This window comes from Oncorhynchus keta, chromosome 30 (genome assembly GCF_023373465.1).
Source record: "Oncorhynchus keta strain PuntledgeMale-10-30-2019 chromosome 30, Oket_V2, whole genome shotgun sequence".
In the NCBI taxonomy this organism is placed as follows: Eukaryota; Metazoa; Chordata; class Actinopteri; order Salmoniformes; family Salmonidae; genus Oncorhynchus; species Oncorhynchus keta.
The window spans coordinates 41,742,123-41,757,954 of record NC_068450.1 but is presented as its reverse complement, the minus strand read 5'-3'; the positions used below and the strand labels follow the sequence as shown (position 1 = coordinate 41,757,954).

At 43.1% G+C, this 15,832-nt stretch overlaps 1 protein-coding gene across 1 annotated transcript in view; it reads right to left on the bottom strand.

Moving 5' to 3' along the window:
* LOC118363612 (GPI ethanolamine phosphate transferase 2-like) overlaps positions 1–4,588 on the bottom strand; it is a 134,943-nt gene extending 130,355 nt beyond the window's left edge. The window contains exons 1-2 of the mRNA XM_035744668.2: positions 4,105–4,588; positions 3,643–3,848 (exon numbers count right to left, since the gene is read on the bottom strand). Of these exons, the coding sequence (XP_035600561.1) occupies positions 3,643–3,848; positions 4,105–4,258 (360 nt within the window). The 5' untranslated portion in view covers positions 4,259–4,588. The remainder of the gene's footprint in view (positions 1–3,642; positions 3,849–4,104) is intronic.
* Positions 4,589–15,832: the final 11,244 nt, after the last annotated feature.

Below are 15,832 nucleotides of genomic sequence, written 5' to 3'. Positions count from 1 at the left end.
AGACCTGACACAAAAACATATTAGTCTGCGTCAGAACCAAAATAATCCTCACCCGTATGTTAAGGGAACACGCTGGAACGCACCATACATTCTTTTTTTTATTTTCCCCTTTTTTCTCCCCAATTTCGTGGTATCCAATTGTTAGTAATTACTATCTTGTCTCATCGCTACAACTCCCGTACGGGAGCCATGCGTCCTCCGAAACACAACCCAACCAAGCCGCACTGCTTCTTAGCACAGCACGCCTCCAACCCGGAAGCCAGCCGCACCAATGTGTGGGAGGAGTCATAGTGCACTAACCTTGGTTAGCGCGCACTGCGCCCCGGCCCGCCACAGGAGTCGCTGGTGCGCGATGAGACAAGGATATCCCTACCGGCCAAACCCTCCCTAACCCGGACGACGCTCGGCCAATTAGGACGCCCGATGCATTATTAAGGCTTAGCACTAAGGGAGGGTCTTGAACATGCAGCTAGCATTGCATGTTAAATAAGGTGGAGTCAAAGACTGGCGAAAATAAAAGAAGTGGGTCCAATAAGTGCCCTCTCAAAGCATGATGTGCTTTAGCCCAAAAACACGAGGCCAAATGCTGTGTTTGGGATAACAACTAAATATTAGGTCTTCTTGTTGGTTGGATGGTTGGTTGGTTCAGTCTTAGTAATGCAGATTATATGATTGCTTTCTTTTCCCAGGGCATTTTCATTTATTCCTACATACTCTCCAGAAATCAATATTATTCCCCCCGTCCCTGAGAAATTGTCATCTTCATAATTTACTAAATAGAATGACTACACCCACGCACATCACTACGGGTGAACAAAGCACACAAAGGAAAGGTACATTGAGATGAATAATGTCAAATGTATCTAAAGCAAAAGACAGAAAGAAAAGCTCCCACTTCTTCCCATTACAATGGAATTAAAAGGCTAATAATGTCTGTGATGTATTGATTGAGTCAAAACCTCTTTCTCATAGACCCAGTCACCCATATTGGCATTTCCAAATGCTGCAATTCCTTGCTGACCCTCATGGAAGTTGTGTCCAACTTAGGGTCATCATGAGCAGACAGGTCTTCACTATTTTGGGCCAGTTTCCCCAGAGTTAGCCGAGGCCTGTTAAAATGTGTTCAATAGAGATGATTCACCAGAACTCCTCCCCGCTGGCTGTATGTTCTTGTTACAGTCAAACTGAAGGCTTGGAAATTATACAATCGGCCACAAAAACATATTTTCTCATGTGTCCATTCCAATGAAAGTATATGTGAGGATATGTGAGGAAAGCAGAAGCAGAAAACTACTACCGGCCACCGGAAAGTATTTGGAATGCTAACGAGTTCAGTCTGAGCAGGTGTAGAGCAATTTGTCAACCTGAGCAAAAATAAACCAAATATATCCTCCACCCAGAACAGTGGTCTCAACAATGCAACCTAAGGGAATGTGCGAAAGCCTTGACCCGTGATAAGTAGAGATGAACTTTTATTTCCAACTTTCTCAACAGAAGTGATGAGCAAACGGGTCCTTGTCGATGACGCGTGCAGTCACAGTGGCAAACATTCATCATCAGGGAATCGTGAAGCACCACTAGTCCACTAGGGCTGTGGTGAGAATGTGTGTGTTCACTCACTGGTCTTCGCTTAATAACATACGCTTCACCTAATTTGGGTGAAGAGTTATTCAGAGTTATTAAGTCTGCATCACACACTACCATCTGCAGTATTTGCGACAGCAAAGCCAATAAAGTGTGGTGACCCTGAAAAAGGCTTCCAAGAATAGACAGAGCTCAACATACAGGCTTGGTCTTCACCTCAACGATTACCAGTAGGCCTTTTAAAATGGCCCCAATTCCACCTTTTTCAAATGAATAAACTCCACACAGTCTAATTTATAAGAGAACTCCCTGTCTGCAAAGCAAAGGTCTTCCCAACACAGCCTAATCGGCTAAAGTTAGTGAGTGAGCATAGTCAATGATTGGGTCTTCTGGACGCACTGTAGCTTTACCTGCAAAGGCATTGTTTTGTTGGAATGGGACTCTGAATGGGACTCTTTGTTGGAATGGGACTCTGAGTGCGTGTGCACGCGAGCGAGCGCAGGGCCAGTTCCAGGTACAAGCCATATAAGTGGTCGCTCAGGGCAACCAAGAGCTAGGCTCAGTCGGGGTCTCAACATACTATTTAGAGTAAGAATAGTAGAATACATCAGATTAAATTTCCACATTTGGTTGTGCATAAGCGGTTATCTTGTTCTGAAAATCACTCAATTAGCTATGTCAGCTAACATTTTTTTAATTGGTAGTTAGTCTAGCCAGCTACTGTATCTAAACTTGTAGTAATCATGGCCGAATACCAACCAGGCACGCAGTACACGTGCCCAGGAGCCCTGACCTCCAGGGGCCCCCACATTCATTTTGTTAGTCATTCTCACTCCAATATCATATTAACATGGCATAAGTCATTAAAAAATGTGTAGAATTGCAGGAAACTTGCTTTAAAACTTGAATTTCTCTCTCCACCGTCAAGCGGTGTGCCACTAAAATGTTTTGTCGCGAGGTGGGGGGCCCAAAGGCTAGAGCCGGCCCTGTGTGTGTGTACATGTTATCAACAACAGGAAACTGGGCCTAAGTCACGCCATTCCCTATGTGCATCAAAACACAAGGGCAGCAATACACAGCGTACAATTCAGCCAGTATATCCACTGAAATATTTATTTTCCTCAACAATTCTCTCAATTACATCCCTCCCCAAACTGCCTTTTCTGGGATGTATTTCCTGTCACACAGCCAGAGGCTGGCTGGCGTACTCCTAATGAATGGGCTGTGTCTCTGGGTGATTCTGATTTGGGTTAGTTGGCCGTGTCATACCAGTTGATTGGGTGCACTGCAGTGATTTGGAAAGATGCAGTAGTCCATGATGGCACACTTGCACTGCCACCTTCTGGTATGAATGAGAATGTCTCAACACAAAGATGTGCCAATTGTTGTTTTCTTTTATTATTCAGGGTAGGCCATTTTGGGGGGGAGTTGTTGAATCAAAGTTTGAATCTTGAATCTATGAATGATCTATTAGGCCCAATTAGCTATGGTAAATGAGCATTGACATTTTGAAAGTAGCTATAGAGTAATTTGATCAACTGTCAGAATAAGGTGGTAGGGTACACATATTCTGCCTCTCTTTGAACCACATACCACTTATGTCATTAAATCTATAGCTAAACTAATACTCATAAGTACTTATATTCAAAGGTCATCAATACAGGAAAGTGCTTAGACTAGATCTATAACAAGACAACAGTTGAAACAGTGTCTCATTTGGAAGAAGATTTCAAAGAAAATGCATTATTATGACTTTTTAATGGCCAGAACTCAAATCAAGGAATCAACCTAAACTAGACATATGTGCCCAGTTAGTTCAACACACTTTATCCAAGGTTTTGAACCCAAACATATGACAACCCATGACATTTCACCCTGACACCGTCACAAAGCAGCATTTTCAAAGGTAGAAAAGATAATCCTGCACACAATATTACTTCTGCACATTTATTGCAATATTGTGAGTGTGGGAGTTTTTTTTCTACAATGAAGTTGTAAAGGGTTGTAATAACTGCACCACAAATGAGAATTAGTTATGGTGGTGTTCTACTTTCGTACCTTGATTCTGGGCATTGTAACTGTAGGAGGTCTTGCCTTGGCCACAAAGCTGTGTGTGGAGCCCCTCTCCACTAGGTGCCTTGTGTATGGCATGTACTTTCTCCCATTGGGACCAAACACAAAGTCCTCCCTGAGTGCATCAATCAACACTATCACCACTCTCTTAAAAAGGGGATCTGGGACCTTGGACAAGTTTGGGGAGCTCCCTGTAAATGCCAAAGAAAATGCCACAGTTACCAACACATGAAAGGTATTGTAGACAACACTGAGGAACAAATGGGTAAAGTAACATGTATTATGTGAGCAAAAGAAGTACTGTATTACTCGTCATCATTCAAGCGAGTAGTTAGCTATCCAATGCAGAAAATCAATCAAGTCAGCTAAGAGCCAAGAATAACAGTACCACTCTAATTTTAAGTATAGCTAGCTAGCCAGAGAGAAAAGAATGTCATCAAAACACACCTGTGAATGGTTCAGCCGGAAGATCTGACAGCTTGCTTTTCGATGAAAAAGATGATTTGACAGGGACTGGGAAAAATCCCCTAAGAAACAGGGCTACGCTTAATACTTCGAGTATGAGACAAAACGAGGCAAAAACTGACGAGCGTACCCTCATTTTGCTGACAGGCTAGCTACCTAGCTAGTTGACTGCTATGACATGAAAGGATAAACGTTATCTTGACAGCAGTGTTTGATTTAATCCTCTGACTCTTGCATTACAAGGAAGTGGCTAGCTTGATGTAATGAATGGCTCTCCCACTGGCGAGCTAACTCGCACCAATTTTGCACAAAAAAAAATCGATTAACAATAATAAAAGGTTCGTTTTTGTGGCATATTCATCACCACCGAAAAACATTTGTTTCTACAAGTTGAAAAGGATGCTCTCGGGAACTGGAGCTGTCAACTTGGTTCCGGGTTTGTTTAAACTAGCTACGGATAGTCGAAGCAGTCAAACAACGTAACTGGGACTTCGAGAATAATTACGATCCATCCAGAGAAATATGCTTTGGAAAGATTACATCTATTGATATTTGTGATTTTGTTTTAAACTACAAGTTTAATGTATTTAATTATTGTGATATGTTGAATGGTCAAAATATAAAATATTTCATTTGGGCTCCCGAGTGGTGCAGCGGTCTAAGGCACTGCATCTCAGTGCTAGAGGCATCACTACATACAGCCTGGAATCGAACCAGGGTGTAACACAACCGGCTATGATTGGGAGTCTCATAGGGCGGCACACAATTGGCCTGGGTTTGATCAGTGTAGGCCGTCATTGTAAATAAGAATTTGTTCTTAACTGACTTGCCTAGTTCAATTACGGTAAAAAATGAAATGTTTGGTAAGAACAGTTTGTGGAGCATGGTTTGCTGTAATGTTTTTGTAAAGCTTTGAGGTAAAATTTGCCCTACTACAGATCTAAAATCAACTCCCTTCCCCAATCATAACCTTAAAGTTAGAATCTGTATGTCATTTCTGGATATGTAATTGTACAGTATATATACCCATTGATTATTTAAGCAATAAGGCCCTAGGGGTGTGGTATACGGCCAATATAGCACAGCTAAGGGCTATTCTTATGCACGACGCAACGCAGAGTATACCACAAAACCCTCCAGGTGCCTTATTGCTATTATAAACTGGTTATCAATGTAGTTAGAGCAATAAAAATAAATGTTTTGTCATCCCCATGGTATACGGCCTGATATACCACGGCTTTCAGCCAATCAGCATTCAGGGCTCGAACCATCCAGAGTATAATGAAGAATATAACTTATAAATGCATCATGAGCTTATAGTTCAATTGTCATTCCTCAACAGAACCCAAAATATAAGTTTGTTTTACTCCAATGTTTGTAAACAAAGTAGATGTAAACAAACACTGTATAGCACCAAATCATGGTTAAAACTATAATTTTAAAATCATGGATGGTCAGTCCTTGTATCCATAGCTTGGTCTATGAATTTGAGAGTGGTTACAGGTCCAGGCCTGTCAGTGAGCTTATTACCAAAACAGAGTTGATGTGTCCTGTTTGTTAGCCTATTGTTTCAATTAAGGATTCTAGCTGTAACTATTAGTGGGGGAAATGTAAAACATTTCAAGATGACAAAAAATGATTGCAAGGTAGGCTAAGGCCTATACTGTAGGCTAGCAACCTAAAAAGGACAAAATGCAGCAGTAGCAGCAAAAAAAATAATGTACAGTGGGGCAAAACATTATTTAGTAAGCCACCAATTGTGCAAGTTATCCCACTTAAAAATATGAGAGAGGCCTGTAATTTTCATCATAGGTACACTTCAACTATGAGAGACAAAATGAGAAAATCTTTGGAGGGACTTGAACATCACTGCTCTAGAGGAGATCTGCATGGAGGAATGGGCCAAAATACCAGCAACATGGTGTGAAAACCTTGTGAAAATGTTTGACATCTGTCATTGCCAACAAAGGGTATATAACAAATTGTTCAGCCATGACTCGGTGAAACATAAGATATTACAGTTTTTAGTGTCCCGTTGGTAGGATATACCTGATTTTAGTTCATACAATTTATTATCCAGCGATTGTATGTTGACCAATAGTACCGATGGCAAAGGCAGATTAGCCCTCTTTCCGCAATATCTTTTCTGTCTCTTTCTCTTGCAAATGACAGGAATGAGGGTCTGTTTGGGTGTCTGGAGTCAATACGTCCCGTCACTCATTAAAGAAAAATGATTCGACCAGTTCAAGGTGAGCAATCGCTGTTCTGATTTCTAGAAGCCCTTTTCGGTCATAAGACATGGTGGCAGAAACATAATGTACAAAATAAGTTACAAATAATGCAAAAAAACATACACAACAGCACAATTGGTTATGGGATCGTAAAACGGCAGTCATCTCCTTCGGCGCCAGCGATGGAAAAAGTACTCAAATTTCATACTCAAGTAAAAGTAAAAAATACCTTAATAGAAAATGACTCAAGTTAAGGTGAAAGTCACCCATTACAATACTACTTGAGTAAAAGTCTAAAAGTATTTGGTTTTAAATATACTTAAGTATCAAAAGTAAATGTAATTGCTAAAACGTATTTAAGTATCAAAAGTAAAAGTATGAATAATAAAATAATTCCCCTTCCCGAGTGCACAAGACAAAAGTGGACATTGCCATCCAGAAAGATGCATCGAAGATGGATGATCCAAACAAACAGTGCCCTATCCACAAAAAGCCCCCCCGCCCTTCCCTCTGCTAAAGTGTAGAGGATTTAGGAATCAACTCCTTGAAGAGAGGAAAACTTTCCTTAAAGAGAACTCTGTATGCTTTTGGTGTGTCTCCTTAACCGCACAACAGGCGAAGAACTGTAAAGCTGTCATCCAGTGTTCAGCGTGTGGAAGCAACAGACACATTTCAGCTCTTCATATGGGTCCTCTTCATATGGAAGCCCTCAGCTCCTCCACACAGGATGGCAGGGAGGAATACGAGTCTCCCTCCTCTCCAGTTGCCACTTCCACCTGCACCGAGGTCTGTGGGGACAACGCCCAGGGAAAATTAATGTTAATGTCTACCCAGAGGGTCAGCCTGAGAAGATGAAAACACACGCCAATCTCGACGACCAAAGTAATAAATACTTAGCCAGATCAGCCGTCTTCAAGATGTTCAATGTAGCCGTAGATGCCTCACCTTACACCCTCAAAACGTGTGCAGGCATCTCAGAGACCATGTGCCGGAGAGCAAGAGGCTTCATTGTGGAATCAGCTGATGGAAAGGCCTGTTTACCTCTTCCCACACCCATCGAGTGCAATGAGCTTCCCAACAATAGGGCAGAAATCCCTACAGCAGATGCTGCAAGGTACCACCGTCAAGTTCTCAGACACCAAGACCTTTCCCAGCAGAGATTCTGTTTACCTCTTCCCACACCCATCAAGTGCATTGAGCTTCCCAGCAATAGGGCAGAAATCCCTACAGCAGATGCTGCATGGTACCACCGTCAAGTTCTTAGACACCAAGACCTTTCCCAGCAGAGATTCTGTTTACCTCTTCCCACACCCATCAAGTGCAATGAGCTTCCCAGCAATAGGGCAGAAATCCCTACAGCAGATGCTGCATGGTACCACCGTCAAGTTCTTAGACACCAAGACCTTTCCCAGCAGAGATTCTGTTTACCTCTTCCCACACCCATCGAGTGCAATGAGCTTCCCAAAAATAGGGCAGAAATCCCTACAGCAGATGCTGCAAGGTACCACCGTCAAGTTCTTAGACACCAAGACCTTTCCCAGCAGAGATTCTATTTACCTCTTCCCACACCCATCGAGTGCAATGAGCTTCCCAACAATAGGACAGAAATCCCTTCAGCAGATGCTGCAAGGTACCACCGTCAAGTTCTCAGACACCAAGACCTTTCCCAGCAAAGATTCTGTTTACCTCTTCCCACACCCATCGAGTGCAATGAGCTTCCCAACAATAGGACAGAAATCCCTACAGCAGATGCTGCAAGGTACCACCGTCAAGTTCTCAGACACCAAGACCTTTCCCAGCAAAGATTCTGTTTACCTCTTCCCACACCCATCGAGTGCAATGAGCTTCCCAACAATAGGGCAGAAATCCCTACAGCAGATGCTGCAAGGTACCACCGTCAAGTTCTCAGACACCAAGACCTTTCCCAGCAGAGATTCTGTTTACCTCTTCCCACACCCATCGAGTGCAATGAGCTTCCCAACAATAGGGCAGAAATCCCTACAGCAGATGCTGCAAGGTACCACCGTCAAGTTCTCAGACACCAAGACCTTTCCCAGCAGAGATTCTGTTTACCTCTTCCCACACCCATCGAGTGCAATGAGCTTCCCAACAATAGGACAAAAATCCCTACAGCAGATGCTGCAAGGTACCACCGTCAAGTTCTCAGACACCAAGACCTTTCCCAGCAGAGATTCAAAGGTGAGAAAGGTTGAAGTCTAGACAGCAAGAGAGGGGTCATGCAAGACCTTACTGCGTCCAGTCTCAGAGACTATCTTACTCCTCTCTCCTGAGACTGACAAGTAAACATGGCAGTTCTAACCTGCATAGTCTTAATGGTGGCATCCTTACAGATACCAGGCGGGGAGTGTTCTGGCCCCTGTAGTTGAGTTTGAGTTCCTTTAGGCTATCGTGGAATTCCAATGTTGACCACATGGAGGCCACTGTCCTGTGTTGATGTGTGTAAGTCGCTCTGGATAAGAGCGTCTGCTAAATTACTTAAATGTAAATGTAAATGTGTTGTGTAAATCCTGTAGAATCAGTATCGTTACATTCCAAAATGGTGAAAGTCACACTGTGGAGCTGCATATGTTATCAAACTCCATCCTACTTGCTTGCATTTTGTAGAAGCATTGTCTGTAAGTCAAATTAATCATATTTGGCATTCAATTCATGACAATATTTTGTATGGATTGTCGTTTTAATGATCTTTATGGAGCTTCTTGATTGCCACATGTTCAGCGCATTTGACCTTGTCATGTTTTGGGGAATTATTTACATCTGATTTAATGCATACGGCTGCATATTCCTGTGTTTATGAACATATATACAAATACATGCTGTGTTATTATTGAGAATTAAGCCTAGTATTCAGCTAGAACACAATAAGTCGTACACGTTGTTATTTTCTTAATATATTTCAGTCTTACTCATTTCAGTCACTATTACTGCACCTATGAGGTGGTCGCAATAAATCATCATTCAACAATACAGTAGCTGTACCGGGTTTATCTATCTGCTAAGCTTAAGAAGGGGACTAATTTTGCGAGGGAAGAATAGTGCATGTTTAGGCCAGTGCGTGACTTGGATAGAAATAGATGTCGGTACTCATTTTAGGTGCCGGTACTGTTTATATCTGTTTATATTTAGCTCTGGCCCCCCAATGGTGGAACAAACTCCCCCACGACGCCAGGACAGCGGAGTCAATCACCACCTTCCGGAGACACCTGAAGCCCCACCTCTTTAAGGAATACCTAGGATAGGATAAAGTAATCCTTCTCACCCCCCCTTAAAAGATTTAGATGCACTATTGTAAAGTGGCTGTTCCACTGGATGTCATAAGGTGAATGCACCAATTTGTAAGTCGCTCTGGATAAGAGCGTCTGCTAAATGACTTAAATGTAATGTAAATGTATATTTAGGTGCAGGACTTGCAGCTAATATTCTATAGGAGGTGCAGGAACTCAATCAGAAGAACATTTTAGCTGCCAATACTCAACTCTGGTGAGTTCCTGCCCAAGTCAAGTACTGTGTTTAGGTAAAAAGACAAATAATGTTGTGTTTGGAATACTGACAAATATATAGCAATCTGATTGGGAGGGCCTGGCTCCCCAGTGGGGGGGCCTGGGTGACAGGTGGGAGATGGACTTATTGTGTAGACGCTCTGCCCTACACACCAACAGCTGGGCCACAACCCATGGACCTTCTTCCTGTTCCCTGGACTCTTATTTATCTATCTTGTGCCTGTATAGTTTAACTGTTAGCTCTTACCATGTAACAAACTCTCCAAGGGCCCATTTTTGCATAACCGAAGATGGCTGCCCCCATGGTAATATCATAGAGGTCTACTGTTTACATATTAGCATAGCCACCTAGCATGCTAGCACTTTGTTGGCCACTAATTGTATACAGCCCATATCACTGTGCTATGCTTCACTGTGTAACCTAGCCTAAAGTGCTAGCTACTATTAAAGATATTACTGTGTGCTATGTTAGCCATATAGCAAATGCTGCTTGCCTCGCCCTGCTAATGCTTGTTGCATACCTTGTACTGTATTTAGCCTACGAAACTATGGCCTAGCATGAAGCTCTAGCCCATTGCTAACATGTAGATATTGTATATTGTGTCTGTATTGTGTGCTATGTTTAGTTTGTTAGCGTGTTGATGCTATCCCTGTATGTACAGTATATAGGCCATTGTCCTTTACTATATGTACATTATTGCTATATCACTGTTACCATGGCACATTGCTGTCACCTTATTATCACTGTGCAATACGTTCTTCATTCTTCTCTTCCATATAAATCCTTTCCACTCATTCCACTCATATGTAAAGTTTGTGTGTGTGTGTGTGTGTGTGTGTGTGTGTGTGTGTGTGTGTGTGTGTGTGTGTGTGTGTGTGTGTGTGTGTGTGTGTGTGTGTGTGTGTGTGTGTGTGTGTGTGTGTGTGTGTGTGTGTGTGTGTACAGTCCCCTTTCCTGGACTCTGGGAAAGTTGTACATATGCTAAACCAGCATCTCTTTTGGAGACAACCGACCAACAGGTGGCACTCTTATTCACACTATTCAATGCAATTGCTAGTAATTATAAGCACATCATATTCATAAGGATCCATCCTTATTTAAAGCCATAGCCTACTTTTTAATAATTGTAACCATGTGGAATTATTCTTATTCTTATTATTATTATCATTGTTTTTATTTTGGTGGTTGATCTATTATTTTGAAGTGTGTTATCAACATGATGCCAATGACTGCCATTACACAATGTTTTCAGTAGATGGAGCAAGTATTCTTTGAGCCTTCTGAATCTGAAACATTACTCCTGAAATAAGATTAACTGAAATCCCTCTGTTACACATTTTCTTAGATCTCATTTCTCTGTGACAACCTGTAATTCAATAAAAGATTTGTCACAGATTACAAGCTTAGTATGAATCAAATCATCTCTCCATTTCCCGCAAATAGCAGAATCCATAGAGATAGACATTGGACAATTCAATATTATGTTCCTATATAAAAGCTGGATACTGGTACAGGGTACTTTTAAAAACATGGGCTCTCCTGGCTTCAGTTCCCCAATTTGGCGTGCACATTTGCCACAGATGGCACAAAATAGGAAATGTGATTTCAGAGAGTTTTTCTGTACCAACCCTTCCCTGCCACCACTGAATAGGTGATTAAACAGTGCGTGTGTGTGCGCGCGCACGTGTGTATACGTTTGTGAGTATGTGTGTACTTGTGTGTGCCAGGAGCAAGTCTGAGTGTGTGACTGTGAGCCAGAAGCGAGTGTGTGACCGAACCAGAGCCTGCTGTTGCCTGGAATCCATTTACCATCCTTCCACTCACAGATTGTTGAGTAGCCTAGCACGGCAGATGAGATATTCAAGTCTTCTGGTTGGATCCAATGTAGCCTCTGCCAATTCTCCAACAAACCGGATGTTCCGGTTTTCAGGGGATATGGAAAGAGAGTCTGTGACACAACTACTGCATTTGGACATTAAGGAGGTGACAAGTCCAGTGTGTGGGGGATCTGGTTTCAGGCGTTTGTTTTACGCCTGCTACATTAGGATGGATTCATTGTGGCAAGAACAGGTCATGTGTAAACAGAACAGGGATGCTCTTTAAAATTGCATTTCGATCCATGTAGATGCCAGCTTAAGGTCTCACACAAAAGTGCCTATTGTAAGACCCGAATTGGCCCTACCTCAAATGCCACATACTGCAGAGCTTAGAAAAGGTTATTACAGTTGACCAGAATTTCACAAGGCATTGACGTTGATGTACAACGCCGAGTGTATGTGTTACGCCCACTCAGAAATACAGTTGAATTGAGACCATGATTATCATGCAGCCTGAGTAGCCAGTGAATGAAGTAGGCCTGGGAAATGGTCCCAAGCCAACACTGCTATCACTGTTATGCCTTCACCACCTGAAGACACACTAGGAACAATGGGAATTGATGGGTTCAGAAAGGATTGAAGCTATTATCTACTGGATGTATGCATGTGTCACGACTTCCGCTGGAGTCGGCTCCTCTCCTTGTTCTGGGGGCATTCAGCAATCTAAGTCACCGGCCTGCAGGAATGCCACCATCTCCTTCGACCAACTGGTGGATTTGTCCCGTGGACGTCCAGAGGGGGCTCTGTCGGTTCCTCTGGGAGTCGAGGCAGCAGGCAGGGCACTCTGGCGTCACCCCAGGTTAGTCTGCACCACACTCATCCAGAGTCCTCTGTTAACCACCTGTTTATACCTGTTTGTTTCCCTGATTTTTCCCCGCATTCCCAGCATAAGGCTGGCACAGCTGGGAATTTTATTGACAGAGCGTGAGCCCTTAGTTTAGGGATCCCCATTATTCCTGTAGTTAGACCTTTCCCCATTTCACGCTCTGGATAGTCGACCATTAGGGTCCGGGCTAATCAGGGAAGCCACCATCTCCCTAGCCATGGAGACGCTGTGGGGCCACGAGGAGAAAATCAGTATCTTCCTCGTTGACTGTCCTGTGTTGCCCATGGTACTAGGCCTTCCCTGGTTAGCTCATCATAACCCCGCTATTTGCTGGCAACAGAGGGCTCTCACGGGGTGGTCGCGAGAGTGCTCGGGGAGGTGTGTAGGGGTTTCCCTCTCGCCTTCTGTAAAAAGAAGGCGACTCAATTACCACCCCATCGACAGGGGGATTGTGCGATACATCTCCTGGCAGATGCTGTGCATCCCAGGAGTCACATGTATCCCCTCTCACAGGCGAAGACGGTGGATATGGAAAGGTCCTCCACTTCACCCGCCTCCGAGTTTCTTTATTATGAAGAAGAAGGATGGAGGTCTAAGCCCGTGCATTGACTATAGAGGTCTCAATCAAATCACGGTGAGGTACAGTTAACCCGCTACCTCTTATCGCCATGGCAATTGAGTCAATGCATGGGGCATGCTTCTTCACGAAACTGGATCTCCAAAGTGCGTATAACCTGGTGCGTATCCGGGAGGGAGACGAGTGGAAGACAGTGTTTAGTACCACCTCAGGGCATTATGAGTACTTAGTCATGCTGTAGGGGTTGATGAATGCTCCATCAGTTTTCCAATCCTTTGTAGACACGATTTTCAGGGACCTGCATGGGCAGGCTGTAGTGGCGTATATCAATGACATTCTGATATACTCCACTTCACGCGCCGAGCCCGTGGACGACTGTTGGAGCATGACCTGTATGTCAAGGCTGAGAAATGCCTGTTCTTCCTAGGGTATCGCATTGCAGCCATGTGTAATTGGCCGACACCCACCACGGTAAAGGAGGTGCAGCGATGTTTTTGTGTGTAATTGTTTATTGTTACGTGATTATTTTGTCAGGCGCTGCACGTTTGTTGTAGACCGTGTTTGTGGCACTCTTATGTTTAATGCGCTGTCGTTGTTGACCGGTATTAAAGTGCACCTGTTTAATATACTCCGCTCTCCTGCACTTAACTTCGCCTCCCATATACACGCTTAACAGCATGGTCTTCAGCTTTTGCTGTTATCTACTGTACCATAATATGAGACATCAAATCTAAGAGAATTTACACTAAATATACAGGGGCACGTATACAATTCAATGAGTTTGTGCAGTTTAAGGAAGTTAGGGATCCACTAGAGCAGTGGTTCCCAAACTTTTTACAGTCCCGTACCCCTTCAAACATTCAACCTCTAGCTGCGTACCCCCTCTAGCACCAGGGTCAGCGCACTCTCAAATGTTGTTTTTTTGCTGTAATTTTAAGCCTGCCACACACACACTATACAATACATGTACTCAACATAAGAATGAGTGTGAGGTTTTGTCACAACCTGTGGAAAGTGACAAAGAACTCTTACAGGACCAGGGCACAAAAACATAATATGATAATAATCAATCATTTTGCTCTTTATTTAACTATCTTACATATAAAACCTTTTTTTTAACCAAAAATTGTGAATAACGTATCACAGGTTAATGAGAAGGGTGTGCTTGAAAGGATGCACATAACTCTGCAATGTTGGGTTGTATTGGAGAGAGTCTCAGTCTTAAATCATTTTCCACACACAGTCTGTGCCTGTATTTAGTTTCAATGCTAGTGAGGGCCGAGAATCCACTCTCACGTAGGTACGTGGTTGCAAAGGGCATCAGTGTCTTAACAGCCCGATTTGCAAAGGCAGGATAGTTTGAGCGCAGTCCAATCCAGAAATCTGGCAGTGGCTTCTGATTAAATTTCATTTTCACAGAACCGCTTGTTGCAATTTCGATGAGGCTCTCTTGTTCAGACATCGGTAAGTCGACTCGAGGCACGGCATGAAAGGGATAACTAATCTTGTTGATTGTGTCATCCATTTCGGGAAATGACCTGTGTAATTGCGTACCCAACTCACTCAGGTGCTTCGCTATATCACATTTGACATTGTCCGCAAGCTTGAGTTCATTTGCACACAAAAAAATCATACAATGATGGAAAGACATATGTGTTGTCCTTATTAATGCAGACAGAGAAGAGCGCGAACTTCTTAATCATAGCCTACATTTTGTCCCAGACATTGAATATAGTTGGGGAGAGTCTCTGTAATCCTAGATTCAGATCATTCTTGCGAAAGAAAACATCACCCAGATAGGCCAGTCGTGTGAGAATCTCATCATCAAAATTATGGTCAGTAAAGAAAACTTTAAGCTCATCCCTTAATTTAAAAAATATGTCAAAACTTTTTCCCTTGATAACCAGCTCACTGCTGTATGTTGTAAAAGTGTTACATGGTCGCTGCCCATATCATTGCATAGTGCAGAAAATACACGAGAGTTCAGGTGCCTTGCTTTAGCAAAGTTAAACAATTTTCACTGTTGTATCCAAAATGTATTTCAAGCTGTCAGGCATTCCCTTGGCAGCAAGAGCCTCTTGGTGGATGTTGCAGTGTACCCAAGTGGAATCGGGAGCAACTGCTTGCACGCACGTTACCACTACACTATGTCTCCCTGTCATGGCTTTTGCACCATCAGTACAGATACCAACATGAGCAGTAGCTACGTTTGGCTACAACTGGACTGTTAGTGGAATTCCCTTGAGAAAGTAACGGTTAATGTGATTGGATGTTAATTATTTGACTAGGCTACCCGTATTTGACCTCGTGTTGTTATTTCGCTGAGCACTAGATAGTTTCCTTTTATTTTTGGCTGTGAAACGAGGCTACTTAGGCAAGAAAAAACACCCAAATGTATAGCCCCGTTGGAAAATATAAATGCCTTGTTTGATGTGAATCACATTTTTATTTGGCGTACCCCCGATGGTATTGCATGCCCCAGTTTGGGAATACCTGCACTAGAGCATACCCCAGTTTGGGAATGTCTGCACTAGAGCATACCCCAGTTTGGGAGTACCTGCACTAGAGCATACCCTGGTTTGGGAATACCTGCACTAGAGGACACTGTTAGGGTTGCTGTTTTTGGTCCCTAATGTAATGTAGCCTAATATGTGCATTCAGCGCTGTTGTTTCCCCA